We start from the raw sequence: 20404 nt of genomic DNA, 5'->3' as shown, positions 1-20404 counted from the left end.
GGCCAGATCACCAGGTGAAAAAAAAAAGCCTAAAAAATAAAAAACAAATACAGCCACCACATCTAATGATTGATATATTACAGTTCTGGGTTTAATACCGCATTAAATTGTCTATCAAATCGACAACCTTGCAAGCAATATACCAGCATACGAAAAAGAGGAAACCACCCATTACAAAAAAAAAAAAAAAGTGCCGTCACAAACAAAACAAAAATTTCAAACACAAGTGCATCTGTGCATTAGGAACTTTGGACCATTTTAGATTCAAGATGTATTTTGTATTCTTCAATATATGTCTACGAACAGAAATAGAAACCATTCTCACCTCCTTTGTTTTAAGAGGTATGTCTCCCAAATAAACTCTGAACATTTTACCAATTATAGTAGGATCATTCCAGTCAATTAAGCTTCAAAAAAGAAAAAATGAATAATAGGTTACAAAAAAGCACACATAGCAGCAAGAACACATAAAAACAACTATCAGAGATTTAGTCAATGTATATTTTGCTAATTATGTGAGAAATAGTAAAATGGTAAAAAGGAGGGGCACTTAAAAGTGGTTGTAAACTTCAGACATGAAATATGAACAAAGCACCTATGAACATTGGGGGGGGGGTGATCTCTGATTCAATAGAAACAAAAAGAATTGGGGTGGGACTTTATCCGAGGTATATGCGACAAAGAAACACAGTCAATATAAAAACAATGTTTATTGCTAAATAATTGCATAACATGTAAGAAAGTTCATTCATAGGTTTGTGTCCATAATGACAACATGTAACAAACATGGTATGTAGAAAACTGGCAACAATACATTTTACATTGTAGAACAAACATGATTGCTGTATCAAGATAATACATTGTAGGGTAAATATATAACAGCCATCCTAGCTGACACTTACCACCTCAGAAACAGTATAAAAGGATAAAATCTGTATATATAAAACTGGTCTAAACCATACAATGAAGATGAGATGCATCCAATAAGCCCAACACGTTTTTTGTGGATTTATTCCATTCTTCAGGGGCAAATGCATTAAATATCTGAAAACACACAAATATATAAAAGTAGAAAATAAAAATTGTATAAAGCAATCAAATACTAGCCAAAAGGGAGGAGAATTCTTCTCCCATTAGGGTACTTACATATGAGCTAAATATGAAGTGGTGAGATTGCAACAAAAGTGCCGCTCAAAAGGCATAATATAAATATATATTATATATATATATATATATATATATATATATATATATATATATATATATATATATATATATATATTTTTTTTTTTTTTTTTACCCTTCAATGTATTATCTTGATACAGCAGTCATATGTTGATTATACAATGTATCATTTATTGTTGTTGCCAGTTTTCTACATACTATGTTTGTTACAGGTTGTCATAATGGACACAAACCCATGAATGAATTCTTACATGTTATTCAATTATTATTTAGCAATAAACATTGTGTTTTATATTGACTGCGTTTTTGTTGCTGCACATACCTCATTATTAAGTCCCATCCAGTTCTAACAAAGCACATATGTCTATAGTGTTTACTTGCTGCTCTTCAAAGCACTGAGTGTCATTTCTCTTTGCTAACAGTATGAATCATTTCTAACTTTTGATGCCAAGAGAGAAATTTATATTTTGAGATATATATATATATATATAACAGGGGAGGGAGTGCCAGCTGATTGACAGCCTTGGCTCTGTTCCTGTATGAAGGTGGGTGTGTCCCTTCCCTCCAATGAGCTCTCAGAGCTCTTATACAGTGTGTAACTGCAGTTCCCCAACCCTGCTTTGTGAGTCTGTGACAAATCCTTTTCATCTCTGAGTTTTAGATGGATGTATAGGACAAATGGCTGCAAATAAAAAACGGGTACAAATTATGTAGGAGGATTTGTTTAATCTCCGTGTATCACCCAAAACCAGTCACTTCACTGGGTATATGTAAAGGTTTACAACCACTTTAAGATATGCAAAAATGGTCACTTACAGTCATACTGCTGTTTCTAGAATTGGAAAATAAAAAGAAAAAGTAACAGACTAATAGACTGGAAAAAAACAGGATAAACCTGTTCATCAATGTTTAATATAGCAGAAGTCAATTTAAAAAAATAAATAAACTGAGATGTAGATTAAAAAAAAAAAATCAAGCAAGCACAGAAGCATTTGAAAGAGAACATCATACTGGATTATTATTACCTTAGCATGGAAGAACTGAAAACCAGATACAATGTTTCAATCTGACTAGATACTAGACTGCCAATATAAGCGCTGAGTATAATGGACAACACTTTACATAAATGCTCATAATTCGGGTGTGCTTTAGCGGCAGGAATGTGACACTTTGAAGAACTATAGAATTCCATTTTCCAGCACTGAGCGCTCTGCATTGGTGCCTGGCTCTTGAAAACAAACTCACTGGTCTGAAAAGTCTGATAAATCAATATGAATTCTGGAAGTTCAGAACTAAATGCAACCACACAAATCAGCCCTCTCAATTACTTTAAAAGACATAGTAATCTCTCCATCAGGGACACCATCTTACTATTTACAGGCTCACCTCTGCTTGCTTTTCAGCTCCAGATCTGCTGCAGTAGCCACACTATGTCTAGTGTCACTGGAAGCAACTACCAGATGAATAACGGCTTCCAGTTCAGGCACCTGCTCAGCTTCTATAAATTTCACTATTCCCAGTTTACACTGCATGGCAAGAGAAATAACGTAAGTTTTGCAGTTAACAACAGTATGGCAGTGGGTCTATGTATTTTGTCTGGGTGATGAAGGTTTATACAGCATGTCATAAACTTGTTCAAGTAAACCTGTAGTGAGAAACAAAAAACTTGCTGAATGACAAGAGTGGGCATCTCCTGTGATTAATGTATACCATGTTGCCTGGTGGAAAATTCCCCCAGGAGTGTCATTGGAGCCCCCCAAACTTCATACAGCAAGTCCCCTACATACGAACCTTCGAGTTGCGAACTTTCAAAGATGCAAACGTGTTCGCACAGTTTTTTTCAATTCAACCCAGGGTGCTGGACGACAAAAAAAGCAATGCTAGTGCAGTGATCTCCCCACTTAAGGGCAGTTTGGAGGAGCCCAATTATATAGAGAGAGTATGGGAAGATGGAGGTGCACAGCTCACCAATACCTGGATGCGGAGACCAGCAAGTCTCTAATGAATACACATCTAATAAAAATTTGAAGTAAAATTACTGTTTATACCTGGTTTACCTAAATGTCGTAAATACAAATTAAGTTTTACAGCCCTGGAAGTTGACATTACACATGTGCAATTTGTTTAGTGATGAAATTCAGACAAAACGTTCATTATTCAGAGATTCTGATGTATATGAATCACAATAGCAACATTTCAACAAACCCAAAAAACATTAGAATGAAACATCGAAATTCATTAGTTTCATTTGGATGACATAGTGCCATAGTTTGGGCCTTTTGTTAATGTTTGAAGCAGCTGAAATAACATAATTACATATCAAATGAATATGCAAATAAAATTTAGTTCCATTCGTTCTTCTGGATACATTTTGTTTTTATTTTGCATTAACATTTTTTATTAATTCAAAAAAAATAATAAAAATAATGCACTACATATGAAATGGAAACATACTGTATTAAATAAATGAAAAGGTATACTTATTGTATTTAATCTGGATGGTGGTGGATCCATCAGAATATCCGAATCATAACGAATGAATACAAATTAATTTAATTCCATTTGTTCTTTCGGATCATCCAATTCTATTTCTCTTGGTAACGCAGCTCCGGCACTGAGTGGCCGGAGCCGCAATATCGTCACTCCCGCGCATGCGCGCGGGACATTTCTTTCCAGCAGGGTCCGGCGTCTGCCGGACTTTCAGCCGAGAATCCCCTATGCGCATGCGTCGCTGCAGTCAGCGGCGCATTGCGAGGGGAGATTTTTTTTTACCTATAGGCTTTCCTGTAGGTAAAAGTCATAAAAATGACTATAGAACCACTTTAAACATTAATTTCTCCTTTGGTGGAGTCTAATAAACCTTTTCTATTTAAACTTATACAGAGCATTTTATCAGCATCCATAGAGAAATGTGAACAGACAAGATCCGAGATGTTCCCATTACAGCTTTTAAAAAGACAGTGATATAAAAGGAAAAATATTAAATTGTATGTTATAGTTACAAACCTGTTACAAAACTGTTATTCATTAAAGAAAATCCAGATGCAAAGATACTTGATTACCTGTTCTAGCTGTTCTGCTGTCCATGGATTGTCTCCAACAACTCTCTTTGCTGCATAAAAACTCATGCCAGGTGGTGGTTGGGGAATGCCTACTCCACTTGTCACTCCTGATGACGATCCCTGTCCAGGTGATGTACTTTGGCGATTCTGGGGTTCATTCAAGACAAACCTGAAAGATATAATGCATGCATATATTGCAAGATCACAAAAGGATGTACAAAATTACACATGTAACACATTCTGAACACTGCTCCAGCGGGCAATCACAATTGAGCCATGTTTGCTGGAAACATTCAGTAGGTAGCCAGATAGACTGAACAAATCAAATTGATAATTATTACCCATAAGGCATCAGAAGAACATCCAACATGAAATCCAGAAGTAGCTGCACAGTCTTTGGTTTTTCAGTGAGGTTAAAAACTGTTGTGGACTTGTTGGCCTCCTTGGGATATTTAATATGATATAGGGTTGGTATCAGAAGATGCATTAAGCTGTGAAAAAAATAAAGATAACCATGATGAAAATTCACAAATACAACAATTAGTGCAAGACCAAAAACGAAGTAAATAAGAAAACTAAGAAACCAGGAAAGTAATTAATGGAGATATAATATAAAAGTGTAACTGCAGCTAAAAGCTTTAAAGTGGTTGTAAAGCCTAAACATTCTTACCTTAATCCATTCCTTGCATTAAGGTAAAAAATGTTTAGGTGTCAGCATCCCTCCTCACCCCCCTTTTACTTACCTGAGCCCTCATTCGATCCAGCGCCATACACGTCTGCAGCTCTTCTCTCCCCTCACTTTTGGGTCTCCGATGTCAATCAAAGCCAGTGAAGAGGGAGGGGCGCATAGTCCCGCTGTCTGTGTCAATGGACGCAACAACAGGGCTCGGGTGCGAGCACGCATGAGTGCCCACATTGGAAGCGGCTTCCCATAGGGACACTGTACAGAGAGGAGAGGCCAGAAGCACCAGCAGGGGACCCCAAAAGAGGTTAGTGGCCGTTTTGTGCAATTCCATTGCACAGAGTAGGTAAGTATAGACACGTTTATTATTTTTTACCTTTACAATCACTTTAAGGGAACTACAATTTCTATTCTGCTTGTTAGGTGCAGATACTCTTTTAGCTGTAGTACCTTCTCCCTTACATTAACTCCAAGAGAGTTAACAGTGTACTATGAGAAACTAATTTCGAACATGGCTTGTCATTTTATCATCTGCCCTATGACCGTCTGATACTTGAATCTGACACAGAACATGTGATTTTTATATGCATCCATCAGTGGAGCAGAACTTGCTGTGGGACTGGATTATTTAAAAAAAAAAAAAAAAAAAAAAAAAAAAAAACACACAAAAAAAAAAAAAAACACCACTTTACTTCCTAACTCTACAAGTTGCTTTCCAGACATTTAGCATACCTTTAGCAAAAGATAAAAGACATTTCTTGCATCTGCACCAGCCAGTCACAAAAACGCTGTGTGATGTCAGTTCACAACAGGAAACAGAAGCAGAATTCATTTCAGGCAAATCAACAGGTGTATTTCTGTACTTGCAGGGTCTTTACAAGGATAAAATATAGGGAAATGTGCATGTCTTGCAGACATGTACTGCATGTGTTTTTTTGTTTTTTTATTTTGCAATAACACACTAAAGGCTAAGTGCAGTCTAAACCACAAAAATTAGTACAAGGAACACTACTTAAAGTCAGTATGATGTGTCCGTTGTGCTGATGCCTCTCCTGTTAGCTAAAATCCCCCGCCATCTATGCTGTAATCTTTCAGTGCAGCATGCGATACAGGCTCCCATCAAGCGTGCCCAACTATGCTCACCCTTTCCACCCAGCTCCTCTAATCACGGAAGCTTATGTGAAAGTTTCTAAGAAAGAAAGAAACACACTATGAATTCAACAGGCAGATGAGAGCCTGTGAAAGCAACCACAGTTCTAATAACCTCCGCGAGATTATGACAAGTGTGGTGGGGGAATGATGGAAGAGGATCTCAGTTAACAGAAGAGGCTTCAAATAAATCTTAATGGCTGTAAGTAATGTCCATTTTGTGGGGGGGGTTTGTTTTTTTACTGCACTTAGACCTTAACTTGCCTCCTACACTTTTCCCAAACTCTGCAATTTATATCTAAAAATAGGCAACATCACATTAAATAATCTGAATAGTTTAACTCCTCATGGAGCGCAATTTTGAAAAACATATTAGAATGCTACCTAACTATAACAACATAGCCTAGAGCAGAAATATAGGCTAAAAAAATAAGTGAAAGACACTACAAATTCAAGCCAGAGACAGTCCAATTGGCAAGTAGAGAAAATCTGCTCACCTATCTTGCTGTGGTTGAGGTCGCCCTTCCATTGCCGTTAGGAGACTAGGTGCCAGCTCACGTTGTTTTTCTATTGGCAGACGAGGGTATCCCATTTTTATATAGATTATTGTAAAATTCTGTAAGCAAAAAATGTAATATAAAATAGGCGGCTTAATGTGTAATAAAAAAAAAACAAAAAAAAAAAAAACACACACATCATCTTGTATACGTTATATTATTTGTATAGAGCTGCAAAATAACCATGCAGACATTATGTTGGGTGCCAATATACAACTATGTACAAGGATCTAATTTCCACATGTCTATCAGGTGAAATCACCTGCAAACCTACCAAAAAAAAAAAAAAAAAAGACAACACATAGAAAACAAATTACCACCAAGGACAGCCGTAATCAATAACAAAGCAAAAGAGCTGAATTCCAGGCGTGGTTTGTATTGCATAGTTACATTGGTCCAACTTTGACCAATTAAGTAAGTAAATTCCATACCTGAGGGATCCTTATTGAAGCTGGAAATCACTGTAGCGTTTATCCGGGTCCTGTGGGGGGGGGGCAGGCTGTCCCGCTACAAACTAACCACAGGAGGTCACTCACTGGGCATGGCCATCATTCAGAGACCTTGCATTTTTTCAATAAATGCAAAGTGTTCTCCGATTAGATGAGGTGGAGATTGAGCTGCCGCCACACCATCTTGAGTAATGCAAGGTGTTCTCCGAGAGGCAGCTGAACCAAGAAAATGACTCCCTGTGGTTACTTTGCAACAAGAGATGTGCTTTAGCTGTTCACTTTGGTTTTGCGCATTAATTTGCCTTTCGTTTACTTTGCAACAAGACAGCTGCTTAGGATTTGACCTGGAAGACTACAGTGATCACAGTAGTAACAACTTCCACAAAGATCCCACAGGTATGGAATATGCACATGGCTCACATTAACACTGCAATAAAAACCATACCTGCAATATATTAAGTACTGTGTAAAAGTTATAGGTAGGTATGAAAAAATGCTGTGAAGCAAGAATGCTCTCAAATATATATTTTGTTTATTTTTACCAATTTACAAATTGCAAAGAGAGCGAACATTAAAAAAGAATCGAATCAATAGAAGGGTTAACTACCCTTTGGCTTCTAACCAGCATCAATACTTCTAGGTACACTTGTACACAGTATTTGAAGGAAAATCGGCAGGTAGGTTGTCCCAATCATCTTGGAGAACTAACCACAGATCTTCTGTGGATGTGGGCTGCCCCAAATCCTTCATTCTCTTCATGTAATCCCAGACAGACTCGATAATTTTGAGAGGAGGGCTCTGCGGGGGCCAAACCATCAGGACTCTTTGTTCTGCTCTACACTGACAGACAATAGTTCTTAATGACATTGGCTGTATGTTTGGGGTCGTTGTCCTGCTGCAGAACCATAGATGTAGTGGTCAGCCAAGGAAACTTAATGCAACAGATGAGATATCATGCTTACTTCCCTTCGACATCAGGAGATTCCAGAACAGAACTGGTGGAAACCAGTGGAACCCAGGTATACCCATCTACTGTCCGGAGAAATGTCTGGCCAAAAGTGATCATCGTGGAAGTACAGTCAAGAAGCCACATCTCTGATGTGGAAACAAGGCTAAGCAAATCAACTATGCATAAAAAAACATAGAAACTGGGGTGCAGAAAAATGGCAGCAAGTGCTCTGGACCGAGGAGTCAAAATTGGAAACATTTCACTGTAGCAGGAGGCAGTTTGTTCACTGAAGGTCTGGAGAGCGGTTTAATGAGTGTCTGCAAGCAACAGTGAAGCATGGTGGAGGTTAAAGTTTGGGGCTGCATTTCTGCAAATGGAGTCAGCGATTTGATCAGCCAAAGTCATTAAGAACTCTCTTTAGAGTAAAGAAGTGATGGTTTGGTCCCCACAGAGCCCTGATTTCATTATTGAGTCTGTCTGGGATTACATGGACAGGAGGATTTGAGGCAGCCAACATCTACAGAAGATCTATGGTTAGTTCGCCAAGAGGTTTGGAAAAATCTACATGCCAGTTTCCTTCAAAAACAGCAAGTGTACCTAGAAGAATTGATGAGGTTTTGAAACCAAAGGGTAGTCACGCCAAATATTCATTTGATTTTAGGTTTTGATTCTGTTCACTCACTTTGGATTTTGTAAATGTATTTATTTATATTAAAACACTTATTAAAAACACTTCTATTTCCTGGAAGCATTCTTAATTTACAGCATTTTTTCACAACTGCCTGTACTGTATCTTTTGCACAGTACTATGTATTATATATACACTCAAAGCCATATTTACCATAAAAATGCAAGTATAGAAAAATATTGTTGATTCTGCCAGAAATCCAGCTAACAAATCCTAAGCAGTGTCAGCCCTGCTCAGTGTTCCCTTACTTGACTACAAAGCACCTCCCCTTTGTTATGCAGAGGAGGTGGTGTTCTATAGGTCTTCTTAGGATTTTAGAGCAGCAGAGGCAGTGTTGACTACAGAAGTCAGATGCTCACTTTTTTTCTGGCAGTATCAGCAGACGTATTTATGTACTTTTAAATGTGTTAAAGGAACAAAAAATGCGACTGTACAGAAAGAGATGTGCTGAATAGGTTTATTTTTTTACAGTAAGGAATCATCTGATGTGAGGTCTGTAATATTAAGTGGTGTAAATGTTGAGAAGGGTAATAGAGGAGCTTTACATGTTTTGGATATTTAATTTCAGTTCCAATTTAAAATTTGCCCTTGTATTGTTACTCTAGCGTTCATACCGTCACGAAGGAAACAGCAGCTGGGTCTTGGTACTGCACTAAAAGGGTCTCCACAGGTAACTGAATCTTCGGACGACTCTTTATTCTTTTGTTCAAGTGAACGAGTAATTCCATAACCTAACGGATTGAACAGATATCAACATTTCTTAGTATTACATACTACAAAAACAGATATATAGCTAAGAAGCAGCAATAATAAAGACATTGTGAGATGTGTATATACACATTTTTTTTCTTTTAAACCTTTCTTTAGGATTATCAATTTATGTTTAGTATGTATATGATTTAACAGTGTATTGGATACAAATGGGCACATTTCTGAACTGCCTCAAAAAAATATCACCACACAAATACAATCACACTAGTCAAAGCAGGAACATGGATCAATGCCTTCACCTTCCCCATAGTGAGAAAGCACAGGCTAGGCACAGTGTTAACCCTTTGATCACCCCTGATGTTAACCTCTTCCCAGCCAGTGTCATTAGTATAGTTGGCAGTGCATATTTATACCACTGATCACTGTAGTAGTGTCAATGGTCCCCAAAAAGTGTCAAAAGTGTCAGTTTTCCGATTTGTCTGCTGCAATATCGCAGTCCCGCTATAAGTCACTGATCACCCGCCATTACTAATAAATAAAATAAAGATTAATAAAAGTAGCCTATAGTTTGTAGGTGCTATAACTTTTGTGCAAACTAATCAAAATACGCCTATTGGGATTTTTTTTTTAACAAAATATGTAGCAGAATACATATTTCTCTAAACCGATTTAGAAATTCGTTTTCAATTTTTTTTAAAGGCAGAAAGTAAAAAAAAAAAAAAAAAGGAATTTTTTTCAAAAAATTTGTGAGAAAAAAAAATAAAATTAAAAAATAATGTTATTTGGGTACAGTGTCGCACGACCACGCAATTGTCAGTCAAAGTAATGCAGTGCCGCATTGCAAAAAATGGCCTGGTCATGAAGGGGGTAAATCTTCGGGAGGTCAAGTTTAAAAGGTCACTGAAGGCCAATACTGGAAAAGTACCCGGTGGGTCACTATTCCTTCCACTGAAAGTAAAAATGGGGCACAATTCCTCCCAGTGAAACCAGCTATAGGGTAATATTCTTCCCACTTATACCAACAAAAGAGCAATTATTCCTCCCAATGACACCAGAGAAAGAGCATTAGTCATCCTACTGAAAATCAGAGATGGGGCATTATTTCTCCCACTAAGGCTCCATGCACACTGGCTTAAAAATCACTGCTGGAGCGCAGTCATGTTGGAACAAATTGGACAATTTCATGCTTCCAGCTTTGTGGGAACAGTTTGGGGATGTTCCAACATGACTGCGCACCATTTCAAAAAGCAAGGTGCATAAAGAGGTGGATGAGCAAGTTTGGGGTGGAGGAACTTGACTGGCCTGCACAGAGCCCTGACCTTAACCCGATAGAACACCTTTGGGATGAATTACAGCACCGACTGCTTCTCGCCCACATCAGTGCCCAATCTTACAAATGTGCTTCTGGAAGAATGATCAAACATTCCCACATACACACTCCTAAACCTTGTGGACAGCCTTCCCGGAAGAGTTGAAGCTGTTATAGCTGCAAAGGGTGGACCAACTGAATATTGAACCCTACGGACTAAGACGCCAGTAAATTTCATGTGCATGTAAAGGCAGGTGTCCCAATACTTTTGACATACACTGATTATATATAAAATCAATCATAGGTTTGCTGCTTGGGGAATCTCCTCTTATAAATATCAGGAACCTGTATATTTAGATCAATTTCCTTTTTACGCAATACCACCGTGTATCGCTGTAATACTTTCTAGCCGTATTTGTAGTCACCTTTACCCAATATGATGTGTTGGATCTCTAGATCATTGTCTCCAACAGTATACACGTCCCCACATTCACCCCAGCGCTCGTGTTTGGTGTCATCACATACAACCTGTGGTATATAGGTTTCTATGTGGAATTTTTGGATTTTCTTTTTTTTAAATACCTTCATTTGCGATACTTATAAATAAAAGATAACATACGTATTTTTGTATTTTTATTGTATGTTTCTTATCCTCCCAGAAAGTACTTTCAAGCTCCTGAAGAAGCGATTATTCGTGAAACACGTAGAGAAGAATACCATCAGGCTGCACTGCCCCACACCTCTGCCTTGGGTCTGGCATCTTTTATGCTTTAGTGTGACCGTTCACTTAGGCTTGTGTGACCCACACTTCCCAAATTACTTCGTAGCCTGATGGTTTGATTGTAATACATTTTTATAGTATAACCTTTAATAATGTTTAAGATGTAACCTAGTAAAATGTGATTCATTTTATATATATATATATTTTTCCCCCAAAAAAAAGTCCATGTTTTTCTGTTGGCTATTGTTGGTTCTCATATACACCAAGGAACAGGGCACAGTAGACAACTTGGTACACCCCCAGTACCACCTGGGGAGTCATGTACCATATATTATTTATATTCTATCATCAGAGTCAAGAATTTTCATCCAAAGCTTGACAGTTGTTGCTCACTTTATTAAAACAGTTATTACATTTAATAATATTTGATATTTAACTGCTTGCTGCCTGCCCACTGTCGAATGACGGCGGGGCGGTACAGCTCTTGTTCTGGGACGGCAACAAGGCACGACCCCGATCTGTGTAAAGAGCCGCGTGCGCAGCTCTATAACCATGTGATCGGCTGTGTCCAATCACAGCCGGTTACATGTAAACACGGAGGTGTGAGGAGAGGAGAGCCGATCAGCGGCATCTCCTCACAGGGGGACATCTAGGGATGTAATCAGGGCACTGATCAACAGTGCCCTGATCACAATAAAGTGTAACAATACTCTTACACTTGCTCCCTGCTGATGGTGGCTTGCATGTGGATTTTGTGAACATAAGTAGAATTTTGAACTAAAGTGGCTAATTAATAACCAGCAGTTAAGACAGGAGTCTTCTAACCTGTAAGTAACATCTTAAACTTCCTTAACCACTTCAATACAGGGCACTTTCGCCCCCTTCCTTCCCAGCCCAATATTCAGCTTTCATCGCTCTAGCGCTTTCAGTGACAATTGCGCGGTCATGCTACACTGTTCCCAAATGAAATTTTTATCATTTTGTTCGCACAAATAGAGCTTTATTTTGGTGGTATTTATTCACGACTCCGTTTTTTTATTTTTTCCGATATAAGCGCAAAAAAAGCGGAAATTTGGGAAAAAAAAGCAATATTTTCTTTTTTCTATTTTAAAAGAAATCCAATAAAATCAAATTTTGTCATAAATTTAAGCCAAAATGTATTCTGCTACATGTTTTTGGTAAACAAATTCCGTTAAGTGTATAATAATTGGTTTGTGTGATCACGGACATATGTACGCAAATGATCATGTACATGTGTGTGCAGGTGATCACGTACATATGTGTGCACATAATCATTGGGACATGTGATTTTAGTAGGACATATGTGGGGGACATGTGTTTATTATTAGGGACATGTGTTTTTATTATTTGGGGACATGTATGTTTTGGGGACATGTGTGTTATGGGGACATGTGTGGGGACTGTGTTTACACTGTGTTGTGTGTTTACATTAGACTGATGATCAGTGAGTAAAAAGCTGTAAAAAAAAGCTCATACTCACGGATCATCAGCCAGCTGCAGCGATCTGCTCTCCTCTCAGCGATGACTTCTGTGTGAGGAGAGGAGGAGCCGATTGCCTAGCAACCGGTTGTTTGTTTACATCACATGACGGCCGTGATTGGACACGGCCGTCATGCGATCCCGCTGCTTCTGAAGGACGTTCCTGAACGTCCTATCAGAAGTAGACGGCTCCCACCCGGCCGTATATATGCATTGGCAGGGTGGGAAGTGGTTAAAGTAATTGTATTGTAACTGGGAAAGGAGTGCTAGCAGGGTTGAAGGTTTTGCTCAGTGCACAGTGTGCCACATGTATGCAAAATTGGTAAACAGCTCCAGGATGGATACCGCTGTGACATATGTGAGCAGGTTGCTCTTCTGGAAGCTCCCATTAGAGATCTGGAGGAGCAAGTTGCAACACTGGGCAGAAAGGACAGCCTTGAAAGGGGTCCTCTGCTCGCCGAGCAGGTGGTCAGTAGGGCTGATGTGGAGGGTGGAGGGGAAAGGCAGGATTATCAGAAAGGAAGATGGGTTAATGTAGTTAGAGCGAGTGGAAGGGGCTCACAGAAAAGGAATGCCAGTCCTGTATTTGTGCATCAAAACAAATTTGCCAAGTTGGGTGAAGATGGCAAGCACAGAGGTGACAACCACAGATATCACTGCTACCCCTAACAGCCAGGAGAGCAGCCCATCTAGTAGAGGTGGTGAAGGGAGTGCAGGAAGGCCTAGACAGTTGGTGGTAATAGAATAATTTGTCGCCAGGATCGCCTCAATCGAATGGTTTGCTGTCTCCCTAGTGCTATGGTTTGGCATATGGTGGACAAATTACTGGGAGGGGCTTGGCATGACCCAGCTGTCTTGGACCACGTTGGAACCAATGACAGTATGCATGGAAGGTGAAGGCTCCTTAAGAATCAATTTAAAGAACTAGGCTGCAAGTTGAAGGGAAGGACCTCCAAGGTGATATTCTCTAAAATATTGCCTGTGCCATGCGCAACACAGGAAAGGCAGGGGGTGATTAGAAAGCTGAATGCATTAGGTAAAGACCTGGTGTAGGGAGGAGAGATTTGGGTTTCTAGAGCACTGGGCAGACTTTTCATTGGGGTGCAACATATATGCTAATGACAATTTGCACTTGAATGGAACCTGCTGTGCTGGGGGAGAGGTTTATGGGAAGGTTGGAGGAGTATTTAAACTAGGATTGAGGGGGGAGGGTGAACTAGAATTATATCGGGCAGACAGGTTAGTTAGGGTTCAGACATTAATGGAGGGTGGAATGGATCTGGTAATCTCAAACCATGCAGAACTTATTACTAATGTTCAGATAAAGGAACACCTGGGTAGCAGTGATTATAACATGATTTCATTTGATGTTAGCTGTAAACAAGAAATACATACAGGAAAGATAAAAAAACAACATCAAAAGCAAATTTTCCAAGGATAAGGGCTGCTCTCCAGGATTTAGACTGGGAGGGAATATTGGCATCGATAAACACAGGACAGAAAATGGTAATTCTTCAAAAAGACTGTTTGGGACCTCACTGCAAAGTATATTCCCATGGGCAATAAGTTTAAAAGGCAAAAAAAAAAAAAAAAAAAATAAATAAAAAGATGAAGGAACACTAGTGTCGTTTAAATGTTACAAAGAATTTAACAGAATATGTAAAAAGGAAATCAAGGATGCAAAAATTCAAATTCAGATTTCAAAAGATAGTAGGACGAACCCCAAAACATTCTTCAAATATATTAATAGTTAAAAAGGTCAGGTCTGAGCATGTAGGCCCTTTACAAAATAATCTAGAGTGACTGGGGACAAAGAGAAGGATAATTTATTAAATACTTTCTTCAGCTCTGTGTATACAAAAGGAGCATGGGGAAGTTTATAATGGGGGTGGTATAGACACAGTCCCAAATGATCCACAATGGCTCAAAAGTGATATGGTCCAGAAATATTTAGAAGGTGGATAAAGCACCTGGACCTGATGTCATCCACCCACGGATCCTAAAAGAATTAAGCTCTGTAATTTCAAAGCTATTGTATTTCATTTTTAGGGACTCATTAATGACAGGAATAGTACCACTGGATTGGCGCAGGGTGAACGTGGTGCCTATATTTAAAAAAGGGACCAAAGTCTTTACCAAGTAACTATAGACCTGTTAGTTTAACTTCTATAGTCAGGAAGATACTGGAACATTTAATAAAAGACCATGTAGACAAGTTCTGCCTGGAAAAAAAAAAACATTTTAACCAGACAGCATGGATTCATGAAAGACAGAAGTTGTCAGACAAACCCAATTTTTTTTTATGAAGGGGTAAGTAAAACCTTGGACAGAGGGGTGGCGGTGGACGTGGTATACTTGGATTTTGCAAAAGCGATAGATACAGTTCCGCACACACGGCTCATGTGTAAGGTAAAGCCTACAGGCTTGGAAGTATCAGTTTGTAAATGGATAGAAAACTGGCTAAAAGACAGAATTCAGAGAGTAGTGGTTAATGATTCTTACTCTGAATGGTCGAAGGTTATCCGTGGTGTATCCCAAAGGTTCAGTGCTGGGACCCTTATTTTTTAATATCTTTATAAATGATATTGGGTCTGGGATCAAAAGTAAAATTTCTGTCTTTGCAGATGACACCAAGCTATGCAGTGGAATAACGTCCTTACAGGATGTCTCCAATTTACAAGCCGACCTCAATGCTCTGTCTAATTGGGCGACCATGTGGCAGATGAAGTTCAATGTTGAGAAAAGTTATGCACTTGGGGGCTAAGCATATACATGCATCATGGGGGGGGGGGGGGGAGATTGTCCCTGTTCAAATCATTAGTAAGACCTCATCTGGAATATGCAGTTCAGTTTTGGGTACCAGTTCTCAAAAAGGATATCGGGGAACTGGAGAAAGTGCAGAGAAGGGCAACCAAACTGATAAGAGGCATGGAGGAGCTCAGCTATGAGGAAAGATTAGCAGAACTGAATTTATTCACTCTTGAGAAGAGGAGAATAAGGGGGGGGGTATGATCAACATGTTCAAATATATAAGGGGTCCATATAGTGAACTTGGTATTGAGTTATTCTCTTTACGGTCAACACAAAGTACACGGGGGCACTCTTTACGTCTAGAGGAAAAGAGATTTAATCTACAAATATGGAAAGGTTTCTTCACAGTAAGAGCTGTGAAAATGTGGAATAGACTCCCGCCAGAGGTGGATCTGGCCAGCTCAATAGATTGCTTTAAGAAAGGCCTGGATACTTTCCTAAATGTACATAATATAACTGGGTACTAACATTTCTAGGTAACGTTGATCCAGGGAAAACCCGATTGCCTCTTGGGCCCCTACTGTAGCAAATTAGAGCATGCTCTGCTGTTTTTTTTTTGCTTTCCTCTGGATCAACTGTGGGAATAGAATTGGGTATATTGGATTGTACGATATTTTTTATTTAATTTTTATGGTTGAACTGGATGGAATTTTTGTCTTTTCATCCTATGAAACTATGAATACAATGCCAGCATACAGTGCCCACAAGTGCCACAAATCAGTGCTGGCAATCAGTGCCGCCCATCAATGTCACCCATCAGTGCAACCCATCAATGCCCATCTGTACTGCCTATCCATGCAGGATATCAGTGCCCAGTGCCGCCTATTAGTGCCTCCTCCTCTATTTGTGTGAAGAAAATGACAAAAAGTTTGTACAGTGTAGCATGATTGCGCAATTGTCATTCAAAGTGCAACAGCGCTGAAAGCTGAAAAATGGCTTGGGCAGGAAAGGGGTGTTAGTGCCTGGTAGCAAGTGGTTAAAAGAGTAACATCCCTTCCATGGGGGGGAAAAAAAAAGCAAATAAAAAAATAAAATTGCATATATAATTTGTTCACAAGCCATATTGTAATTGAAGCTTAAGGAGATCAGGCACTTTCAGGGTGATGTGGCCGTAGGTCTGACACCTTTGCCTTGATTGTACTCAAGGCCCCTTTTCTCCAACCCCCCCATTAGTGTTGTAAACCACAGTACCTGCCTCATCATAGCCAAGCTGTTGAAAACCAGCGCCTCTAAAAGCAGGATGGAAGAACGGTCCATAAGACAGTAGGTCCCTCCTGAAAAAAAAAGTTGCCCAGAAAAAACGTTGGCGACCAGGCGCACCTGGACAGCATACCCAGACCACCGGGACCCATCCGGATCCAATAGGATGACCGGAATCACTGCAGTCGTGATCCTGCCAAAAAGCCACAGCAAAGGCTAGCAATAAGGAAAAGGGACAGAGTAAACGTGGGTCCCTAGAGCCGCCAGAAGATCCCATGATCTTACCAAACACCTTGGCACTGTCCTGTTGGGCCAAGACGCAAAACAGATCAAGCTCAGGCGTGCCCCAGCAGAGACCCCTATGATGAAAGGCGGCCCAGTGAAGGGTCCACCCCGGGGTCCAACTTTATCCAACTGAGGTATCCGAATTACCGTATTCCACTCCTGGAAAACATACGCCAGAAAATGGTTGAAACGAGACGCTGCGCCCACCAGAGGATACTGGCAATGGACTATTGTTGCCCGTCCTGGCAAAGGACATAAGCCACCGGCATTGCCTTGCCTGACTGGATCCGTACCTCCCAAAGACATAGATAACATCGGACCCAATACCCACATGCAGCTCTGCAGAGGAGCCCAGACAGTAAACGAAAGACAAAGCGCAACGGGAGAAGCAACACTCTGTCCAGAGCTGAAGCTTAGTCAGGCTCAGATAATCAAATGATCTGGCAGGGCCAAGCAGGCATCCGATATGCTAGACTCCAACCGAGATCATTCCGGGTCTGTATAAGAATTACAGTGCCCCTCGGAGCAGATGAGGAGTTGGAGATCATCCAGGAAGCCCAGGATCACAAACCCACCCCCACGTAACCACGCCAGATCAGGGGCCAACACCTCGTGAACACCCGAGGAGCGGTAGCCAGACCCACAGGGACAACACCACCCGCTCATAATGCTCCCCATCCACAACTAAAACCAAGGGGAGTGCTGGAGACGGGAACACCATTGACTGTGTAAGTAGCATTTGTTGATAGTTATAAAGTCCCGCTGACTGCCACAGGCCTTGCACAGCCCCCTGCGGGGAACAGCCAGCAGTCTGGTGGCAAACGTCCTTGGAAGCAAAAACTTCCTCGGAGGAACCCCGGCCGGAAAACTTATCTTGTAACCGGACAAGATCAAGATCAAGATGCGACATGCCACCCTTCAGGGTCACCTCCCCAAAATACATGTCCCCCCCCCCCCGAGGAAACAGAGCTCAGCAACCAGTAAAACTGAGGCCCAGCGACCTAGCAACTGTAGCACCTGTACCAACAGGTCCGCCACTGCAGCACAGACAGGTATGTCCACTGGCCCTTAGAAACCAGAGATTCCTCCATTGGAACCATGGTTACCTTGAGCAGTCTAGAGACAGGGGGGGTCCATTACTGGTGCAACAGTCCATTCCTAAAGGAGGGACTCCCCAAAAAAGGTACTTTTCAGCAAGTATTCTTGGAAACCCCAAAGACACTCTAGACAGGACACACTCAGTCCTCATGGACAATTTTGTCTAAGAGGAAGAAGGGAACGCGTTTGCCAAGCAAAGCCCAATGGGATACCAGCCCTCCATCTTGAAAAGGTTCCCGCACAATACCACAAGTGTGAAAAACCAGCACCCCTCGACTGAGGACCCACTCCCCAGAACCGGGGCCCCTCACAGGGGTGCAGATCCGGGTCCCCCCCACAGGGAGCAAAACCAGAGGTCCCTCACAGGTGCACAAACCGTGCCCCCCCCCCCCCCACAACAGGAGACACAACCGTGGCCCCCCCCCCCCACAACAGGAGACAGAAGCCCTCACAGAGAGCAAAACCCGAGGCCCCTCACAGGGGGGCACAAACCATGGCCCCTCTACTAAGGAACATGGACCTTCGCAGTGCCACCCCTCGGGGGGGTCGCCACGAGGCCTAACAGACCGCCACCACACCTAAATTTTTTAGCCACCCGCTGTGAGCACACAGCTCGGGGGGGGGAATCACGGTAGGATGCAAAAGCCATGGGCTAAATTTTTGGACGCCCGCTGCTGGCCCACGGGGGGACCGAACTGACCCTGAGCCATGGCACGTTGTGACCTTGGACAAGTCACTTTATCCCCACTCGCATCTGGTGAGCAAAAATGTAGGCTGCGGCTTTCGGGTTGGGCCGCGACTTGTCCAAGGTCACAACGTGCCCATGTGAGGTTTAAACCCCACAATTTCAGGAAGTCTCCCATGGCATTACTGGCCTCCCATGTACTTAACCTGAAGCTTTGGCTGCATTAACCCCAGCTGGTAGGCCCCAGGCCCTCCTCACCCCAGATATCACCACCCCTCCCCCTCCAATCTAACCACCCAAAAGGTGGAAAACAGTGCCGTTGTCCCAAAATGTCCATAGGCCAGAAACCTGGACCTCACCCAGGTAAGGTGTGGGGGGGGGGGGGTTGGAGAAGAACCCCCCAAATGGACCGACCACCCCAGGGAGTACCCACGCTAACCCCTCTCCAGAGAAGGAGAGGCGGGGGGGCTCCAGACAAGAGCACGGGTAACACTCCCCTACAGATCCTCCTCATCGGGGTGGGGGGGGGGGGCTGGAGGCGAACCCCGGAGGGACCGACCACACCAGGGAGTACCCGCACCCCCCACCTCTCCAGTTAAGGAGAGGCAGGGGGCCCCTTACCGCTCCAGCAAAGTGCGCAGGTAACGCACCCAGACAGATTCATCTCCCTCATAGTACAGAGTGGCTGTCTGCCATGGCACACTGACTCGGACAGCAGTAGCCCAGTCATGTGTGCCCCGGAGCATATAGCTCACCGGCCACCCCAGACCAGAATGTGGCCTGTCGCGGCCGACCCAGCATGGAACTAAAGGTCTGCACGTGCTCGATGGCCAGGCTGCGGAGACTACCAGGATCTATATTAACCCTGCCGGGCTGTTAATTGCAGATCACGGGAAAAATAACAGAAAGAAATAAAAACAAAACCCAAAAGAACCGTAGGTCCCAGCAGGGAACCAGGTCCTTGGTCCTGACTAGGCAGAAAAAAAAAAAAACAACAATGCCTAGAGCAGGGCAAGGAAAAATTATTTACAAATAATTACTTCCAAAAATGATACTAGTCTTACATTTGCAATGCTGCCTGCATGTGTAGAAATCACAGCAACACCAACCACTGTTGGGCCTATTACCTCTAATTAAAAACGGACACACTTTTGCTTTTAATAATATAAAACTGACTGATCAGATCTTTCATAAGCCCAGTTGCAGTGTGACTGTTTTTCGTGATGGCATTGATGAAAAATTTTTACTTTGTTTAGATATAATGAAGACTTACCTTCTTCCGTACTCCCTCCTGTGCACTTGACAATTTGAGGAGAACTGGGGGCAAGAATTTGGAGATAATACTTTGCAGCTGCTCATCGGT

At 41.5% G+C, this 20404-nt stretch overlaps 1 protein-coding gene across 2 annotated transcripts in view; it reads right to left on the bottom strand.

Moving 5' to 3' along the window:
* The window catches only part of ECPAS (Ecm29 proteasome adaptor and scaffold), a 182526-nt gene that overhangs the window by 147023 nt on the left and 15099 nt on the right, over positions 1-20404 (bottom strand). For both annotated transcript variants that reach the window (XM_077475350.1, XM_077475351.1), the window contains exons 2-8: positions 20315-20404; positions 9336-9452; positions 6576-6694; positions 4589-4738; positions 4248-4416; positions 2572-2711; positions 326-407 (exon numbers count right to left, since the gene is read on the bottom strand). The exon at positions 20315-20404 is cut by the window's right edge and continues 41 nt beyond it. In XM_077475350.1, the coding sequence (XP_077331476.1) occupies positions 326-407; positions 2572-2711; positions 4248-4416; positions 4589-4738; positions 6576-6694; positions 9336-9452; positions 20315-20404 (867 nt within the window). The remainder of the gene's footprint in view (positions 1-325; positions 408-2571; positions 2712-4247; positions 4417-4588; positions 4739-6575; positions 6695-9335; positions 9453-20314) is intronic.

The sequence above is a fragment of the Lithobates pipiens genome, unplaced genomic scaffold, assembly GCF_037356315.1.
Source record: "Lithobates pipiens isolate NorthernLeopardFrog02 unplaced genomic scaffold, aLitPip1_a1.2 Scaffold_13, whole genome shotgun sequence".
Lineage (NCBI taxonomy): Eukaryota > Metazoa > Chordata > Amphibia > Anura > Ranidae > Lithobates > Lithobates pipiens.
Note: the sequence above shows the minus strand (reverse complement) of the source record. Positions and strands in the feature narration are given on the sequence as shown.